The 20,456-nt window shown below is 42.3% G+C and overlaps 1 protein-coding gene across 5 annotated transcripts in view; it reads left to right on the plus strand.

The window, feature by feature from the left end:
• The first annotated feature begins 292 nt into the window (after nucleotides 1-292).
• macrod2 (mono-ADP ribosylhydrolase 2) overlaps nucleotides 293-20,456 on the plus strand; it is a 419,150-nt gene continuing 398,986 nt past the window's right edge. For 4 of the 5 annotated variants that reach the window (XM_053435651.1, XM_053435649.1, XM_053435646.1 and 1 more), the window contains exons 1-3: nucleotides 293-552; nucleotides 5,472-5,573; nucleotides 7,752-7,865. In XM_053435651.1, the coding sequence (XP_053291626.1) occupies nucleotides 516-552; nucleotides 5,472-5,573; nucleotides 7,752-7,865 (253 nt within the window). In that variant the 5' untranslated portion in view covers nucleotides 293-515. The remainder of the gene's footprint in view (nucleotides 553-5,471; nucleotides 5,574-7,751; nucleotides 7,866-20,456) is intronic. The other variant, XM_053435647.1, reaches the window with a different exon arrangement.

A 20,456-nucleotide genomic window follows, 5' to 3' on the forward strand; every position in this document is an offset into this window, starting at 1 on the left:
CTTCCTCTGCATGATGAACTCCTCTGTGGTATATTTACACACTGTGTGATTTCTATAGAAACGCAGAGAACTGTTCCCTGTCTGACTCCTGGTCTATGTCCACTTGCACAAACAGAAAGTAAACCCCCGGCTCCAGCAGCCAATCACCGCACACGGCATGAGGACGAACCGGCAGCAAACAACCAATCACGCCTCCGCTTTCTGCGGCTGCTGTGTGACTGACACCCTCTTCGGACCAATAACCCTCGCCCTCCCCCGTCGTTGCCAGCCAATCACCGGGGCGGGACTTGTACACATAATGTACGGCGCAATCATGGTAGGTTGAGCCTGCCTAGGTTCCACAGCCGATTATTTGACAGCTTCACAGGTGAGACCAGCGTCCGGAGGCTGTTTCACTTTCACATCTCCGGCTTCCCGCGATTCTTTTTTTTTTGTCTCCTGGAGCACTTCTCTCTGTGAGCCTGGGGTTACCACAGTCAAAAAACAACCTCTCGAAGTCTAATCACTCCGGCAGCATGAGCAAAAAGAAAAAGGACTGGAAGACTGAGAGAGGTAAGGCTTGCTTCAGATGAGGGGGGGGGGGGGGGGGGGGGGGGGGGGGGAGTGAGGCTATCAGCATCCCCATGGCAGACAACATGCATGTTATTCTAAACATGCCGGGAGACTGACAGCCTCACTGACGCCCCATCACTCTGCACACTGTGACTGTGCACATGTTAACATCATGCTACCACTGCTTCCTGCTGTGCTGTCAGGCTCCACATCCGCAACAACACACAGGGACAACAGTCCACACTGCTCCCTGCTCGTTAGCTTGGATTCCTGTGTGAGGGGCTTCTACTTCCTGCTGTCATTTACCTGTGGCTGCAACACACACACACACACACACACACACACACACACACACACACACACACAGTCCACCTGTGTGATACAACAACAGCAGCAGCAGCAGCAGCAGAGTTGCAAACAACTACAGGATTCCTGTAGCCACATTGTCCCACCTCTGTTTGATTGACAGAGGGAAAGAGGGGTAAAGCAGGGATCTCTTTTGAATCCTTTGTTTTATCAGACAGCATCTCCTGCTTGTACCTGACATTTAATTCATTTAATTTGATTTAAAGACAGTCATTTAAAATAATTGTCTGTCCTCCAGAGCTCTTATAAAGTAATACCGTCTTTAAATATTTGTGATTCCTTAATGTTTGCAGTGCTCAGGATTTCATGACCTGTCTGTTTTGTTTTGTAAAGCACTTAGATTTTGACAAGTGCTCTATTAAAAAAAAAGAAGGTATTATTATTATTCATATGTTATCCATAGATACGTTCCATTCATTCCACCTCATCCATTTATGTCACAGAGCCAGTACACGGTACACAAGGGCCTTTGAACTTGTAAACCTAAATGCAACGCTGCAATGTGTGATGACGTTCGACACGCCTGTGCTTTTTGACATGCCAAAGTTTATTTCATTTTGGGGTGAGTCAAACAAACATGGCTGCCTGTAATTGCCCTTCTCATTGGCTGCAGGGGAGACCCTTCAGCAGGGACCTTTCCTCAGTTAATGACTGAAACAAAGATGGTTTGTAATCACTGGTGACCTCCTTGGCAAGTTGATAATCAGAATTTCAGGGTTGGTCATTTTTTGTGTGTGTGTGAAATGCCACAGTTAAGTCACGAAGCTCGCTGACTCACCACTTATTTTTCTTGATAGTGTGGGGAACCTTTTTTTTTAATAATGGTTATTAAAATTCTCTGAGCAGAGGTAATAATTAATCTTAGCCTGTCATTCCCAGTTTTAGCCAGGTGCCAGCAATAGAACGAACACCACTAAATCACATTTCTTATTCCGAGCATACACCCCTCAAGCTCAGATTGCTCTAAGAGGAGATCGAGGCAAGTTAAAACGTGAAAAAAGACCTGTCGGCTGAAATCGTTATATGTTGCACCACCAAAGAATCTTTATTGGGAATCGTGTTGGCGAATAACTCCCAGAATTTGACTTGGTAGTGCAGTTTGGCTGAAGTTGAGGAGCTTTCTTAAAAAATCCATCCCTCCATTATCTATACCGCTTATACTTTAAGGAGGAGCTGGAGCCAGTCCCAGCTGATACTGGGCGGGAGGCAGGGTACATCCTGGACAGGTCGCCAGCGCCTCGCAGCACCGTGATACAGAGACAAACAACCATTCACACTCAAATTCACATCCACGGTCAAGTTAGCATTGTCAAATAACCCTAGCCCCAATCTGCATGTCTGGTCTGTTGGAGGAAGCCAGAGTTCCCAGAGAGACTTGAAAACTCCACACAGACAAACCCTACTCTAACCAGGAACTTTCTTGCTGTGAGGGGACGGTGCTAACCACTGCCCCACCGGGCCACATTCGTTTCCTGTACAAAAATGCAGTAGACAAGGAATTATAAAACAAGATGGTGGATATCTATGAAGTTTCTCAGTCATCTAGGTCGTAGTATCCAGAAGTTGTACTAGTGTACATAGAGAACTGGACTTGCTCGTGTTTCTTGAAGACGTTTCACCTCTCATCCAAACACAAGCAAGTCCAGTCGCCTGTTTATACTTGAACAACCTCTGAAGAAAATCTTGTCAAAAAGGACTCAACAAAATGAGATTTCGTGTGACAAGCAGTCGCATCTCCTTTCTGCTTGTTATGAGTAGAACTTGGTCCAGGGAAATCCACAGCAGAGCGGCCTGGCCTTCTCTCCCTTCAAGTGGAGACGGATCATATGGGACTTAGCATCAGTGATGTGGTGGCTCGAGTGCAACACAGCCGTGCACATACACACTCATTCGGAGTCCGTCCTGTTCTCATGGCAATTAGGCTTAGCCTGGCGATTCTTCAGCGACTAAAGGTTCAGCAGAGTAACGAGGCGTTTTAGTGTAAGTCCAGGGAGCTTTGCTGTGGTCAACCTCAGAACTTCGATTCATCCATGTAGAATAAAAGCAGCCTTGGGAATGGCAGGAGTGGGCAAGAGGGAGAGAGGAAACACCAGGGATAGAACGGATACCCCCCCCCCCCCCCCCCCTCTCTGCAGAAATATCTTTTGATGTAAGTCTGACCTACAGTGGGAAGTTGCCAAACTGATGTCTGTATATTTAGTTTTTTACCAAAACATTGTCGTTGCTGCTGCCTGAATATTAGAAAAAAAAGGTTGTGTTCGAGCCAATTCCCATAGCTTGTCAACACAGCACAGAGTTCCTGTGTTGTAGGTTTTTTGTTCTAAGTGAAGCATCAGAGCCTCGATCTCACCGTGTAGTAAGAAGACCCCAGTTTGACCTGGTCTTGTTAACTGTTATTGTAGCTGCTGTATTTTTGCCCCTGTGCGTCGTCCTATCACTTCCAGTTTACTCTAACGGTTCCACAGAGGAGATGTTTTGATTCACCTACACTCTGCGCTGCTGTGTGCACCGGGGTATCATGTGGCAAAGAGAGCCCATAATTAGGATGAAGCTTGTTTTGCAGAACAGCCCAGTGCTGTCTGGAGAAGCAGTAGAAAGCAGAGGTCCTTTCTGTTTGTTTTTCAGTCAGTGGAGCTGAACACAAGCTGGGAGGAGGTCGTCCAGTGCAGAGGTGAAGCACAGGGCTGGAGAATATGGACAAAAATTATACCAAGATTAAAAAAATAGATATCAATCAATGTTGATAATAATCACGACCAATGAAACATTTTTGTTTCCTTGAAGTTTAAGAAAGGATTTCTGCTCGTGAGTGAAAGTTTTGATTTGTTTTTTGAGCAGAGAATGACCAGCAGCAGCAAAAAAAAAATTGGGAATCTGAGGTAAATCAGATCCACATGTGTGTTACACCTTCTACCTGTCTTCACACTATGCATTTATATCGATATATAAATTGAACCTTTGTCATATTGCTATCGATGAAAGTAACATTGCAATAATTACTGTTGTTGTTGTATAGCAAAGCCCCAGCCATCAGTTGTGTGATCTGCTAATGTAATGTAATGCAAATTAAAATCAAAAACAACTTAAACAGCACAGTTCAGCTCAGGTAACCAGGAGCGTAAATATACTTCATTATGACAAAGTAAGTTTCTCATTGTTCAGTACTCGACAATGGGGGAAGTGAGTCACTGCACAAGGAGTTCAACAGCAGCCCATTAACGTTCTTTAGCAAACTATTTATAATAAAGTCCCGTAGAACACCTGGTGCTGGGGCAGAGCAGTTGTAACTAGGAACAACAAACGGTTCAGAGTGCGCTGAAGCTCAGACACAGAGACACAGTGCTCCTCAGCTGAGAGTCGTACAGATACAGTTTCACTCCAGCCAATCCAAACAGCCTCTTCCACTAATTAACAGCCTCAGAGGGGCGGCTAATGAGTGACACCAGCAGGGGGTGTCTGATTGGAAGGAAAACCTGCATTGTTTTTAGTGTGCGTAGCTGAGAACACTGATGTGTACATGGAGCCAGGTAGACGCACTGGTGTTCGAATGGTTTCGATGGAAAGCAGTTACCTTACTGGTGTGTGACTGAGTAGATCTCAGAATCCCATCAACGATTGATGTGCTGTCCACGCGTTTTGTAATTTGTTGCGTTTTATTATTTACTGTTGCTTTTTCTAATTTGATGTTGTGGTTCTTTTTTTCTCATGTCAATCTACTTCTATTTGCACTATTTCTAACAGAAAACAAGTTTTTGCACATTTGTGTCATCTGCACGTCAAAATATTTATCCATAAACAGTTTTTCTACTGGCTATTGCAATCATCCTGGGCCACTGCACTATAATTTATAACATTTCTATACAAACCACTACAGTGAAAGGTGTATAATAATCTACATACTTATTCTTATTCTCTTGTATACCTCATTCTGACCTTCCTGCTGCTGTAACAACTGGATTTCTCCAGTGTGTGGGTCAATAAAGTTTTATCTTATCTTATTTGCTGTTGTTTTTATTGACTTGTTTTGTTTATTCTTATCTGCCATTGTACTTTGTACTTTGTGGGTTGTTGTGTTTTTTTCTTTGCGGCTGTGATTTGCATTTAAGGGCCGCAGTAGTCACATTATCAAAGATCACATTATTAAGGATGTAATTTTTCATAAAGTAAATTTAGAGAGCTTTTTAACGAGCTATGAAGAAGCGAGGAGCAGGCCATGGCACATGATAGTGATGATGGTGGTGGCAGTCCCTGTTCAGTGGAGCAGGATTGTGGGGACAGGACCTTTGAGTTATACAGTGTGGATCAGTTAAAGTAAAGGAGGAGCACTGAGAGACAGTTTGATGTGACATTAAGAGAAGAAATGGAACAGTCATTCATTCAGGAAATGATTCAAGTGAAACGTTTGTGACCTTCACTGGAAAATGAAAGTTACACGTGCTATTTCCCATCTACCCCGGCACCAACTTTATTCCCACCTTTATTTTCTCTTCTATACTTCACTTGAATATGCCGGCGTTATTCTTGCTAAAATGTATGGTTACTCTCCTCCACAGAGAGACTGCTCCGTCTGGATCAGGAGGAGAGACGCAAGGAGTATCGTCGTCAAGATTTTATATCCCTGGACAAGATTCCATCCTGGAGAGAGGAGAACACAGGTAAGAGAGATGGCTTCTCTTTTCGGTTAGTTGTGTCTAGATAAGTGTTAATGTCTCATCTTAAGTATTTTGTTCATTCTTGTGCCTGGCAAACCAAAATCCTCCCTGCTCTGATCTATGGAAGAGATGTAATGGAGGGAGGTAGAAGTGTTTCTGTATCAGAACGGCTGAACGAGGCTCATATTAATGTGAGATCAGGGTCACATGGATATGGGGCGATTCTCCTAGTTGCACAGGAAATGAGGCAATAGATACCGAGCAAAGGAGACTTAGAAACATTGTGAAATGGGATGAGCAAGGTTTTAAGAAATATGATTTGGATGATGGGAAAAGATGAGTTGTTGATGTTTGTAAAAAGTAGAATACGTTTAGTTAAAGGATGTATTGCGAACCAACTGGATTAAATGAATGGAGGAAATACCCTCAACCCTGCATATTCTAACCTCAATTAAAGCTAAGTGTTTTTATAAAGGGAGCCTGTGACAGAAATGAGTCAGATGAAGTGTTATGAAAGCCATGAGCAGGGTGTTGAACACTCTTTTAGGTTACAGTATTTTGGCCATGGTATTTTCACTTTGTCAAGTTTCTATTTGTAAAACATAAACCGTGATGCTACAAGGTTACTTCAACTTTAAGTAAGTTGTTTAAGTAGGACTGTCCAGTAACCTTCCAGCCTGTGCAGTAAGAGAGCTTCACGTCTTAAAACAATCAGCAAACCTCATATACACTTAAAATGCTGGATTGGATTTTCTTCAGGTGGCAGCATGTTTTTGGTTTCTATAAAAAAAAAAAACTACTTTAAAACATGTCTCAGTTTAACAATCTGAGAGCCTTGGATTTATTCGATCAGAATTCCTCTCCCCGACTGTCCCCACACACACCTCAGCAGCTGATGTACTTTTTCACAGCCTTACCTCTATACCCTTCTCGGGCACAAGCCCACACATAACACTGTATTAGAACTGTGCACCTAATGCTGCAGGGAGATGAAGTGTATAAAGGATCGGACGCTTTCAAAACATACGGCAGTTTGTGGTTGTCGCAATTTGTGTGACTCACATAAAACCCGCCCAAGCTGGTTGCTGTTCAGTGGAATGAGGTAAAACTGAAAATTGTTTTGAATGATGTTGGTGTTGACACCTGCTGTTGAGTTTTGCTCTATTACATTAAACAGGCTATTACCAGTTTATGTGGCAGCTTGAGAGGCTCGCAGCTGACTCTCATTTTGACTCAGCTTTTCGAGGAAACGAAACATGATCAAAACTAGCCTGGCTGGTTATCCACAGTTTTTACTTTCACTTTTAAGAAGGAGGGAAGACGCATATATGAATGAGGACTGAAAGGGATATGAAAGGTCACCCATTATCTGCTCACCACTATGCAGAGGAAGGATTGGGTGAAGGGTTTCAGGGGTAAACTGTGTTGCAGCCAAATCCAATAGAATTAAAGTAACTGGTGACTCCTTCTTCAGATGTAATAAAACAACAGAAAAATACTAATGTTCGGAATCACTGACATTCAAATTCAACTCGAAATAGAGTCATTTACATTTAGCCTGAATGTCCTCTGATATCCTCCTCTGGAACCTACACACACTGCACACAAGCTCTGGCCCAAAGACACGCACGGGTTTGTGTTGTTTATTTGTTTATTTAGAAGGATCCCCATTAGCTCTACCCTAAGACAGAGCTACTTTTAGTGGGGTCCACATTTAAAACATGCATACAGATATCAAATATTTAAAACATACATTACCATCGCTGGCATCGCTACATCCACTAGCAACGACACTTCCAGGAGTGGACTTTAAGGTTTAAACCTGGTCTAAATGATGCTGTATGGAGGAAGGTTTTATTTGACGTTTAAAGAACCGTCACCATTTACTTAAATTGTATTGGAATTGGTTGCAACTCTGTCTACCTTTTTTTATTATTAGAATTTCTATATAATGAAATGTGTACAACATTAGACTAACAGATTATTCCTGATCTCCATCATCAGCATCTTCATCACATTTAACTGAAGACTTTATCTCTCTGAGCACATGTCCGAACATTTCATGAACCCTCTGTCAATTCAAAGAAACATATAGTGTGTGCATGCTTTGTGTGACACCTCCGCATGTTTGTATTCTCTCTTAAATTAATGCTACAGTCAAGTTAACTTTTTGTTCTTCAGCCGATGACAAGGATGAAGGAAAGGAGCCGACGGGTGGAGGAGGGCTGAGTGATAAAGTGTCTCTCTATAAAGGAGACATCACTGGCCTGGAGTTGGATGCCATCGTCAATGCTGGTAAGGACTTTACTTTGCTCTTTAACCAGCTTCAAGGCAGTTGAGCTGCTAAATTGTCCTTTGCTGCCCTCTACTGTTAGGATTCAGAAAGTGACGGTTCACGAGGCAATGAACCAGTGTGTTAAACCGGCCGTGTGTTCTTGTTGCTCTGACCTCCCATCGACCAAAATCTATTGGATGTATAGATAAAATAGTTTTCTTATTAATTCTTAAACTTGTTGCAACCCCACAACTTTGTCATACATCGAGCCAGAGGAGCACAAGGTTAATGTCTGAATTAATTTTACATTTTTTTTGCAGTTCTGTTCATCTTGTTTGTGATTAACGTGGAATATGTATTCTGTAAAAGATTGCTGGTCTCATATCCACTGATGCTCTCAGCGAAACCCGGGGAAGGATGTTAGGGAGAGGGTTAACAGAGCTGCCTTTTTCCAGAGATTTGTGCTGCAGTTATGTAATCTTCTGCAGTCGGCTCACAACCTACACACATAGTCAGAGGTGGTAAAAGATTTCTTTACCTGTTGCTTCTGCAGCTGATGCTCTGGACCATTTTGCAGCTACAGTTTAGGGTTGACAATCCTACACCGAAGCAGCAGCAGCAGCAGTATATTAACACTGTGTACTTCTGCTTTCTTCTGTTTTCTTTGAGAATTTGTCCTTCCTGCTGCAGGGTTCTGAAAAAGAAGGCTCCCTCATAAGTCGACTAAGACGTGTGCATCTTAAGCGAAATTGAGGCTCTCTAATTTATGCAAAATTAATAGATGTGAAAACCAGACTGCGCCGTCAGATCAGGCTATTTTAATTTATTCCATTATGTAAAATCGCAACATGCTGAGGAATGAGTTGCATGACATTCTGATTCTTTTTAAGTGTTATTTAAAAAAGACAAAGACGTGTGATGTAGGACACCTGACAGACACTGAAATGTCACGGCAATCATCTGACTTTATCACTTTGACCTTTTTGCAAATGAAGCACTTGTAGCGGTTATTATGAATTTCATTAAGTTTGTTTGTACTGAGTTTTGTGATCACTGCGACGTGTCTTAACTGTATTGTTGTATGCTATTTAAGTATGCATGCACTATAGTCAGAGATTAATTCTAGGTTTGTATTTTTCATGGCGGGAGTAATAGTATGTGGCAGGTATGACCGACACTTTCTCCCTATATTATTGCAGACAAACAGTTTTAGTGCTTCTTTTTTTAAAGTCAATGTTTTAAATCAAGGTTAAGCCACTGGTAAAAGGCAAGCAGTGTTTTATATCAAGTTACTGGAGAATGGGGCGTATGAGAATGCAAATTAGGTTCATGAAGGAGCATTGCAGTTTTTTTTGTTTAAACCTTTGAATACTATTGCAGCAGAGGCAGGTCCTTTACTTCAGCAGTTAATGCAGCCAGACGTCCAGACTCGGATTGAGCCACGTATTAGCCGGGAGGCAATTCGTTCTCTTCAGCCGGCTGTCAGAGGGACTGAGAGGTGGGAATTTTAAGAAGGTTTTAGAAGGTTTCAGCAGTGGGCACAGCTCATGTCTTCAAACTGCAGCGCTAGCTGGAAAATCTGTTTGAAAAAAAAACTAAAAATATAGTGTCGGACTTTGTTTCCCTCTGTTGTGTTTGAATGTACATTTTAATGGGAATTAAATGATCTGGGGTGTGTTTTCTGGGTCACTGGTAACAAAAGACTTTGCAGTACGCCAGCATGTTACATTAATTATGTTGCAAACTGTTTCTTGAATAGGCTGGACATGCTCCGGCTGAGGTGGCTCTTGTCCAAACTTTTAGTGACTAACAAGTCCGAGCTGCATGTGAACTAACATCGAGGATGTTGGCCAACGCACTCGGATAAGATCTCTGGATGGCGCATTCAACTTCTTTCCTTTCATCTATTCACTGCTTGCAATCTCCAGCCTGCAGTACTTCCATTTTTTCTCATGCTGTTTTCCATTTAGGTTTGGTGGAGGCCACCTGGAGACTGCTGCGTACGAAGTGTGGGACTTTTTAAACACTGTGAAATTATTAGTTTTACCTTTTAATAAACTGTCAGAACGTCTTACTCTCACAAGTGAAGCCTGGAGTGCAGGGATACTAATTATGCTAATTGTAGGTAAATGTTAAGGTAGGTGTGAAAAATATATGGAGACTTTGAAGGAGTCTCTTCCACCATTTTAGGTTATTGTTCCTTTTGTATGTTCAGTGGATATGATAAACACAGGGGGAGGTTAGGGCCTTAATCCTCCCTGGCAGGGTTTGATAATTCAGTAATTTAACCGGTGTTATTGTATTAAAAGAGACATAATATTGGAATTTGGTCATTATTAATTGTTTTCTTATCTTAAAGAATGTGTGAAGATCACTGCTTTTCAAATGAATTAAGCTTAGCTCATTTTACAGAAATAAGAAAATTTGTGTTTCTGCTTATTTTAATTATCAAATGGTATTTTGAAAATATTCAATAAGAAAATTCTGGCACATGGTTCTGTCACAGTTGTCGTATGCAGGTTGCAAAGGAGAAATGTCTGTGATGTTTAGGGGGAAATGGGCCAGCTTGGTTCTGCTGTAATGGGGCCTGCCTATAGCTTTTAGAGGGTGTCAAGTTGCTTTATGTCACCCATTAAAGTTTAATTATTGGGCTCATTGAGTTTTTAATTCTTCCTTAATTCTGTTTGGCTGGAGGTTGGGCAGGAGGTGCTCAAACTGTCACCTGGGTGAGAGCCCTGAGAGAGCGGAACAGGAGAGGCCGTGGTGACAATCAGTGTTCTGCAGGGTTGGAGGGCAGGATGGCCATATCATGGGAGGGTGGTGTGGGCTGCAGCATCCACCCCCAGCAGATGGTCTAACTCACTGTCTGTACAGGTCTGCCATTACCCTGCATGACATGCTAGACCCACTGTGTGTATGTTCCTACTCTTCCTTCTGTCTTTAAGGATGAAAGCAACAGGAAAATGGAAACTTTTTTTGTCTTTACGTATAAAAGACTTTTTTCCCAGATTCTTATACAGGATGTATTTCTATATTTTTAATAATAGCTGTAGTATGTTGAATATGCAGATGACAATTTTGTATTGTACTGTGCGTCGACTGTATATAAAGATGGACCACACGTCTCCACCTCCTCCACTATCCGGAGACGCTGCCACCCTGAGCCCATGACATTATTTGGAGCCAGAGTCCGGGCAGTAGTGATTTGCAGATGGAGCCTCGATAACAAGGTCCTGAAGATTCATGCACTTGACGGTCGGATTGAGAGTCAGTCTCAGCTGTCAATCATGACGTTTCACCCTGTTTTTATGTAACATTGAGATGAGGTTTATGAGCTATACTTCAGTTAGCCACCAGGGGAGCAGTCCCGTTGTACATCTTTATATAAGGTCTGTGGTTCTGGGATATTGACAAATGCCCAGCAGTTTCAATTTGACCAGTATCTTTGATAGGTTTTGTACAAGGGAAGATGGAAAGAGCTGATTAACAGTCTGTTTCGTCATAGAAGAAAATTGTAGAGTTCAATAAAAGTTGAAAGGGGATTCCAAGTGGGTTTTAAATTTGATGTATGCCTTTTACTGTTACTATAACATGGCAAACACTGGGTAATGTCCTCCATTTTTCACCCTGTGCGCCGAGTTCATGCGAGTGTCACCATCCCTCTCGGATCAGGATGAGGTTGTAAAGATACGGTGAGAAGTGGAGAGGTCTTCTCTTATCGTGATCACTATGGTAATTATGCAGATCGGTCGCCTCCTAATCCATTACCCACTGTAAACCTTTCCCATCTTTGGTTATTAGATCATTTTTTACAGGAGCCAATTTAGAGTCCACAGGGAATCTGGTTACGAACACTATAAAGAAGCTGAGGGGGCTGAGTGTGAGAAAGGCAATTGGTATTCAGCCGAATGGAGTCACTTCTGCCGCAGTCATCACGGGTTTGACGAGAGTGGTGACCCTCGGAGGGCAGAACAAACTGATCCAATGGAGATTAGCTTTGACTTTTATACATTTTTCTTTTTGATATGCAGTCGATTCAGACAATGTTTGCCTTCGGGGTTGATTGGCACGAAGGCGGAATTGTTTACCTTTATGATCAGTCATGAATATTGTTCAGGTCAGACGTCAACAAGCTCCGGTCTAGTCAATACTGATTAGAATAAAACATTATTCTGCGGTCGGAGCAAGGTGACATGTGGCGCAACTCTTGTTTTGTTGTAAGGGCTTGTAAGTGATGTCAATCATCATAAAACTCAATGTTAAATCCTGACCAATTTGTTAGCCAACTATTGGACTGAACCCTTTCTTATGTGTAATGGAGATATTTTATACTTTTACACTTTCTTTCCTATATCATCGTGATTTCAGGTGTCATCTGCATAATGCACGTCTAGTGGGTAGTCGAGCACAAACCTAACAAAGCCGGTGAGAGCCGAGGCCGACATTTCCTGACATGCGCTGGAAATAGATGAACATCATAACAGCTAGCCAATTACAGAAGACTTGACTTTATTGGAAGTGGGACCTATAGAGACAGGAGCTAAAACCAAGCGTATCAGACAGAGGCTGAAAAGAGGAGCTGCAGCAATGGACAGAATGAGGGAAGTGATACTTTTTCAAAATATTAGCATTGGGGTGCTTTAAAAGCTCTACTTACTAATATATGACAACTTTTTCTCCTTTTTACAACGTGAAAGCCAACACTCACTATACTGTGGAAATTTAAATGTACCTCCAACTTGTTCATTTCCTGTAGTGTTTGATAATAACTTGTGTTTTTTTTCTCCCTCATGTTTGGGGATCTTGTCGGCGTAGACTCTTCATTAGATTTTCTGTCAGGCCATGGATGTGCCGCACAAGCACTCAGTCCCTGGAGAGTCTGGCCTCGAAGGGTCTATTTGTCTCTCTGCAGATTCACACCCTGTGCTATAACTTCCGTGAGTGATGCAGCCACGCTCGCAGCAATATGACTGCGATCCAGGGACCTCTCACTCTGTTCTCTCTTTCACCCGGCTGCCAGGTGTGCAAAGTACACACTGAGACTGATGCACACACCTTACCATAACCGAAACCATCACGACTTAACGCCTAACCACAACCCCTATCCTAACTGAAACCTAAATCCAGCCGTGGCCCTTTAACCAAGTCTTAGAATGTCCTCACAATGTCTGTTTCGAACAAAAATGTGTCCCCAAACACACACAGTACATTAGAAACCATGACATGAAGACTGTAACTTCTTGGGCAAACTTGTGATTGTTGCACTGTCACAGCAAGAATGAAAATCAATGCTCCTGGCTGAGAGAACTTGCTGCTCTGTTGAACAGTGAAATGACTCCGGTGAGTGGGCTGCACTGGGTCCTGCACTAAAAGGTCCAGTTAATCATATCAGGGCTGAGAGTGTTACTGCACCAGGACAGAGGTTCTCCCCGTCATCAGTGTGCGAGTGGGAACTGAGGTGACAAACCAGGTGGAGAGCCTCGTCCCAGTGTCCAGATAGTGTGCAGCCCGCAGCCTGTTTCTGTTTGGCCAATGCCACTGCTGTTTGCCTCGTCTCTTTGGCCAATCTAACGCCAACATGACCAAAAGCAAATAATTTTTCACGATGTGTGACTAATGGAAAGTAATCACGGGATTATTATTGTCGGTGTGTATCCAGCTGGCACTTAGAAAAAATGTCTCCCATTGCTTGGGCTACTTATAGTCTATGACCATACTGAGTGTTTGAAGATAATTAGTCCCCCCCCCCCCCCCCCCCCCTTCCTTCTCAGTCACACATTTAGAACGCAGCTGACCCCCCTCACTCTCCAATGTGCACACCTCAAACACAAACACAGCCACACAAAGCGCCATGTAGGTCGTGAAACCGACTTTGTGTCTTCAGAGACAATTGCCATTGCTCATGAGGAGGCCCGTCATTCAGGTCCGGTCCTCGCTCGTCTGCCCGGGCGACACGGCCCTCCATTGTTGTCAAGGTCACAAAGTCTGTTTGCATCCGTGTTTTTCTTCCTGCCCCCTTCCTCCTACCACTGTTCTAGCAACCCCCCCCCCCCCTCCACCTGAAACAATAATTTCTAAACACCCTGCCCTACGCTGCACACGCCAGATCCCATCAATCACTCCCGTGAGTAATTGAGAGGGTATTCAGATGGAAAAGTGGAAAGAGTCTCTCACCACCTTCTCTTTTCTTCTTTCCCACACAAGTTGAGGAAATAAGCTGCAGAGGTCGTTTATACAACTTGGAAAGGAAAGTAAGTAGTTGAAACAAAGTACAATCTGTGGCAGCGACAGGATGGGTTGTTGGTCGGCAGACCTTAAGAGAAATTCTTTTGGCCCTCTAGGATGAACTGATGGATTTTGGAAGTCAAAGGTCAAGGTCACCATGACCTCACATCTGGCCAATTCTTTCAGATGCATTATCTCAGAATCTATTGGAGGAAATTTCCTTCCTAATAGGATACAATTATGACATTATAGCATTTTATCCCCAAAAGGTGGAAGGTCATATTTACTGTGACATCATAAGGATCTGTATAAACTCTTTTCTGGGAATTATTCAACACTGTAATTAGATCGGATACTGAATTGGTGACCCTCAACTTTGGTGCCCAACTTGAAACTGTGGAGATTTTATAGAGCTTCTGTACATGAATAATCTCCACTTTAGATGTTAGCGTTTCTCTTCTGCAACATCCACAGTTAAAGCATTGTCTACCAAACGTTTTGCTCTATCAGAATTAGATTTACTGGCCAATCATATCAACATGTAGGAATTTACCTTGCTTTTGCATCTCAGTGAACTGCAGGACTATATATAGAACAAAATTGCTGGATCACATGTAACAAAATAATAACACTTGATATATTTAATTAGTCTTCAACTATATATTAGGATTCAGGAGAGAGAAATAGATGTGAGCTGCATCTTGACCAGTTGGTAGATTATGCGATCATGAGGTGGTTTAAAAAAAAATAAAAAGGATAAAAATGTTGTCCTAATAATTATGTGAGTGGTTTCAAAATGGCCTTTGTAAAAAAATCTTTCAGAAAAACAAAGCAAGATAATGGTTTCTAAGTGGGTACTTAGTGGTGGTGGTTGCAAAATGAATCATGTCTTACCCCCTATATAAGCTGGTCTGCCTTTGTGCGTGCGTGTTTGTGTGTGGAAATGGTTCACTGCTCTCAAGCAGAATTTTTTTTTTTTATCAGTATAAAGTTTTAATTTAACAGTTTATATAGCAGGCAGACCTTCAGCTGAATCCAATGCATAAAGCTATTGGGTTGATTGACCTATAGGGGGCACTGTGGCTCCACCCTAGTATCACTGACACGGCTCAGTTCAAGAAGCAGGATGACTGAGCTGGTTCTGCATTTCAGATGGATAAATCCTGTTTTCCTACTCCCTCTTTACAGATGTTTCTGCAGAGCTGTTTGCACCGACAACTGGCAATTCCCCCCCCCCAAAAAATATGTAAAAAAACGTTCTTCTTCTGGAGCTCAATTCAAGGTTCTGGATGTTACAGTATTATTAGCATAGAGGAAGTGAGACTGGCTGTGTGCTGCTTCTTTTTGAGTTGGAGATGTGCAGATATGGCAAGTGTGCAGTTGCATGCATAAAAGAGGGGGTGAGTTCTTTTATCTGCTGGAGATGCTGGGTGAGACGAGCCCTCCACTGACAGACTGGAGTGCGGGTGAAAGGAGAGGGTTTTCGAAATCAACCCCTGACTGCTGACTGTGTCTCCGCACAATGCCGGGGCAGTGTGCTCTGCATGATCGTCAGCAGGCGATTCACTGGTCTTCACAATGCCCCACTTTGAACACCAGTTCATTCCCCCCCCCCGTTCCTGCCCCCATAACGTTTTTTACTTCAGCTCTGTCATTTCAGTTTCAGTCCGTCTCAGTTAATCTCTCATCCTCTGAATACTGTAAACCTTAGCAGGAACAAACAAATGCAAGTCGTGTACACAGAGAGCCCAGGAAAAGTGTGCACCTTAGCAGAAATACTGATGAGCTGCTCGGTTACAGGCCTGCAGTGGCAAGGTTTTCTATAATGGCCTCCTATGTATAATGGCTAGGTAATGGTAATGGCGCAAGTAATGAACAACATAATGTTACAAGTAAGTAGAGGAATACAAAGCACACATTTTGGCCTGGGCATTTTCCTTGAGGGATGTCACTTTCTTTCACCAGACACTCGATTTGATAATTTTATGCTTTGGGGTTTCAGCGGTTCAAATAAATCCATAATTCTGGAAAATGTGGTCTTGTTGTCGCAGAATTAAAATAATCCAGTGCAGCGTTACTGTGACTAAGTCTCTGTCACATTTTCACCTAGGACATTGCTTTATAGTGCCCCCCCCGCCCCTCCCCCCACCCTATTTTTCCTGTGTACTAAACAGGAAAGTCACTCCGGAGAAGAAGGCCTCTAACCAAGTGAAATGAAAGAGCGTGGTGTTTGCTGAGTAGCTTTAAATGAGAATACAATTCCTATAACCCAGGGCAGTTCATTCAAAATTTGCGAGCATTCAAGTTTGTCTCAAAGCTGAGCAACCAGGGGCTGTGTTCATAAAAGCAGCTCTCAGCTGGCCATTTGAATGCGTTTTGAAATAACTGATGTTTCTCCCCCAGTTTTCAAAGTTTTATTTCAGAGGAATTCTCGAAGGGACGCGACGCGGTTACATTTCCAGAAGCTTATTCATAAGAGCTTCTCAGGCGAAAGTTTGCTTCTAACTAAGCAATTAGGGAAGAAACCCGCAGAGGAGAAGCTATTTTACCTCTAATATACAAAATATTTCTTTCAAAACACTTTTGAAGACATTTTGCTGGAAGTTTGCAAGCATATATGGAACATCTTGGCAGTGTAATAATGTAATAACAACCATGATGCTCAGAAGCCTTAAGTCAATATGGTGAATTTAAAAGGATAAGTCAGTGTTTGTTCTTATTTCCTCTAATCCAAGACTCATCTGTTTAGAAGAATCTATACATGTATACAGCTCTGTGTTAATCAAAGAATTGTCTTTTGTGTTAAAGATGCTTTTTTTTAAACTGGAATGTGTCTTATCACGTACATAGTCTTCTTTTGATGGGTATTTTTTATTATTATTTGTGTTTTAGGAATTTTTTTCTTACCGTCCCCATCTTACAGGGTCTTTCAATTCAGAAATGTAGTGAGAATCAGGTTCAACAATTTCCCCAAAAATATCCATCAAATTATAGTTGAAAATAGTTTATATTGATCGATTTACTGCTAAGTTAGCTGATAATAAATACTAGGTTCATAGATATTATAAGAGGAATATTTGTAACTCTAACCTTTTTTGTATTTGTCACCGAAGCACAGTTCAAAATCATACAGACAAGCTGCATCTTTGAAGAAAATATGAAATACCGAGTGGCTATCAATTATAGGACCTTTAAAATAAATATTAAGCTGGACATAATTTAGGTGTCGGCTGCTTGACATGATATAATGTCAGACAGCCATCAGTGATCTGTTAAAATGTCCATCGTACTAGAGAAATTTGTAGCCTCTGAATATTTTTACACTGTTTTCTATCCAAATTTGTTTTATAGCAGCAGTACCGAACCAGAAAACATGCACATTATCCAAGAAAATCCCCCTTAGGCCACATCACAGAGATCTTCTCCATCTCCTATAATGATCCTGGTTCACAGCAAAAGCAGCATTTCCCATTAAGATAGAGAATTTAAAAAAACAAAACAACTTTTGCAATATTGTAATAATATAATAAATGTGAAGAGAACATTTTCTGTTTTGCCTTTTGGGGAAACAATCAGTCTAGTTGACAGTGACAAACTTCTTCATCTTAACTGTAATGGCCCTGACCTAAAAACACTGCATATTATACGTATACGTTTATTTCTTTATCTTAATTTCTGCCAATTAATGTGGATCTTTGTAAGACATGAGCGAGAGAAGCGCACCTCTCCAGCACCTCCACTCTGAAACACCCTGCCAGTGCTGTGATGCAGTGTGTCATTGTGATGAACTGACCTGTGATGATGCTTTAATTGAGCATGCTCGATCTATTGTCGTAGTCATAATGAAAATACTCTCAGCAATCGCACTGACTGACAAATGTTCTCACCGAGGCTGCACAGTTGTTGCCCTCGCGCATGGTAATGAAACACTGACTCGACATCCTGATGAAATGGATTTCCCTTCTGTTAACACAAGTGATTGTGTGGTTACTGTAGGGCTTGCGGAATGTGGTCTCATTACTAAGACCTGGGTTCAGCGGAATGGTTATAGAAAGGAGGCTGGGTCCTGTTGGTCATGATCAATGGAAAGCTGCAATCTGAAATGTCTGAGATATGATTCTATTACGTCTGATGGAGTCACAAGTCACTGTTTGATTCCAACTCCCCTGCAAACAGTGAGTACTAAGGAACAAAACCCATTTGGGCTCATTTGTGACAATACGATCTCAACAGTCTTTGCCTTACAGCAGGTACTGTACGCTGCAGGGTTTTTATTAATTCAGTAGGTCCCTTTAAGACAGTTCCTAGAGCAGCCAGGCCTCTCACACTGAGAAGTTTGACTTGTCACACTGTATAGCGCCAAATCACAACATACATTATCTCAAGGCACAGAGCTGTGACGAGAAAAAAAACTCCAGAACCAGACTCGGCGTGGGCGGCCATCCGACTTGAAGTGTTGGGCTGAGAGGAGAGACATTTGGGAGAGAGGAGAGGTGGGTGGAAAAGTGGGGGGGGGGAGAAGAGCAGAGCAACAGGTGAAGAGTGAAGAAAGCAAGACCAGGAAGTTGCTCTGTCAGACTGGTTGTAAATCATGGAAATAATAAGTGATACTTAAAGATGTAATGCTGTTATTAATGATAGCAGCACTGGTTAATAGCATAGACAACGTGACAGCTCCCCAAAAGTGAAACCAAAGCCATCTTGTGACTGTAGCCAGTCACAAGATGTAGCCAGTCACAAGATGGTCAGGAAAGGGGTGGTCAGGAAAGAGGTCAGGAGTCCTGCCTCCTCCATGATAATAGAGTGGATGTGGACAAATCGAAAAGTTTGGTCCCTGTCATTTCAGGCAGTTCTTATCACACTGAGGTGTGTTTTCTTGTAAATTTGGTTTTAATTAGCTATTTAATGCAATAATAATGAAGTAGAGTCATGGTTGAAGGATGAGACAGACGGGTGTATCGACGAGACCTCACTACTACAGCGCTCCCTCGAAGTGTCTGTATCTGGAAAATTTTAGCTTAGTTTCAGGATAGTGCGTTGAAGTGGAGATGCATCGTCCATCTTTCTATACAGTCTGTGGCTGCTAGTAATTATACTAAGAAGAATGATAATAGTAAGAGAACAGAGATTTATAGGTTGATCAAGACTTTAGATCGGTTTCATTTCAATACAACAACATGGGAAGACTAGAGAAAGTACAAGAAGGCCCTGAACACATGCCTTGGTTGGGAGTGAAGTGGCTGTTAATGCAGCAGGGTTCAGAGGGTTGCCTATATAGAGTAGCTAAAGACAAGTTGATGATTTGTTGTGATGTACAGGGGGAGACCAAGGGGACCTGCCTCGGAGGTTGTGTGACCTCAAAACAAACTGCATTTGTTCAACCTCGCTCAGCTGTGGAGCCGTAATGGGATGATGGCCTCTGCCATTAGCATGATGAAATGGACAAATAAGTGACTTTAGCGAAACCCACTCAAGTAAGGGGCCGCAATTTGGTCGGCCTTTGATGCTTCAGTTGGCTATGGAAACAATTTAATCTCTTTAATAGAATCTTCGCCCACCGCTCCCACCCCCCTGTGCACAAACAAAGCAGATTATGGTTCCCAATAAAGAGTAGCCAATGCAGTCTGTGTGATGGAAACAGAATGCCCAATGCTGTGGGTGGTATTGGGGTTTTTGTCGACACCGGTGAGAGACGCCCTCAAGACTAAACCAATCCTCCAGATTTGCCGTAACAGGGTTATGATCTTGTATCTGTTTTACAAGGGTGACCCCGCCACAAGAGCACCTCACATATTACAGTAAACTATTGAGAGATAAAAATTATTTGTTGCTTAGACAAAAGATAGCTGGCGTGACAGATTGAAAAGAAATCCGTAATACTCAAAATAGATTCATACCCATTAAATTAGTGTGTCTGCAGTGCAGTGAAATCGCGGTGTATTATAAGCTTTATCTAGGTTACTGCATTATTGTGTTATTTGTCTAATTTTATCTTGAGTGGCTGAAACTCTGTTGTAAGTCGTCAGCTCGTAAGCACCTTCCACACAGTCCTGGCCTTTTTGATATGAGCACTAAGGAAGCGATCTGCCATCCTCGCTTTCTTACTTCTCCCGCCACGAGCAGGTGTTGATTGATTTGTACGAACGTAATTTGCTGCGGATGAATGTGGAAGATGAAAAAGTAAAGTAGCATAAAGGAGAAAGTCTTGTGTTTGTCATCTTGAGTTTTTTTTGTCATGGGTTGTGCCATACAGACAAACATGAAGACAAGGTGCAAAGAGGATTGTATATTTATAGGTATACTTTGAAGAGCTGCCATGTTTGGGGGGGAAAGAATAGGAAGGACGAGAGACGGGAGGAAGTTATAACATGCATGAGGCACAGAGA

This window comes from Pleuronectes platessa, chromosome 12, assembly GCF_947347685.1.
Source record: "Pleuronectes platessa chromosome 12, fPlePla1.1, whole genome shotgun sequence".
NCBI classification, from domain to species: Eukaryota; Metazoa; Chordata; class Actinopteri; order Pleuronectiformes; family Pleuronectidae; genus Pleuronectes; species Pleuronectes platessa.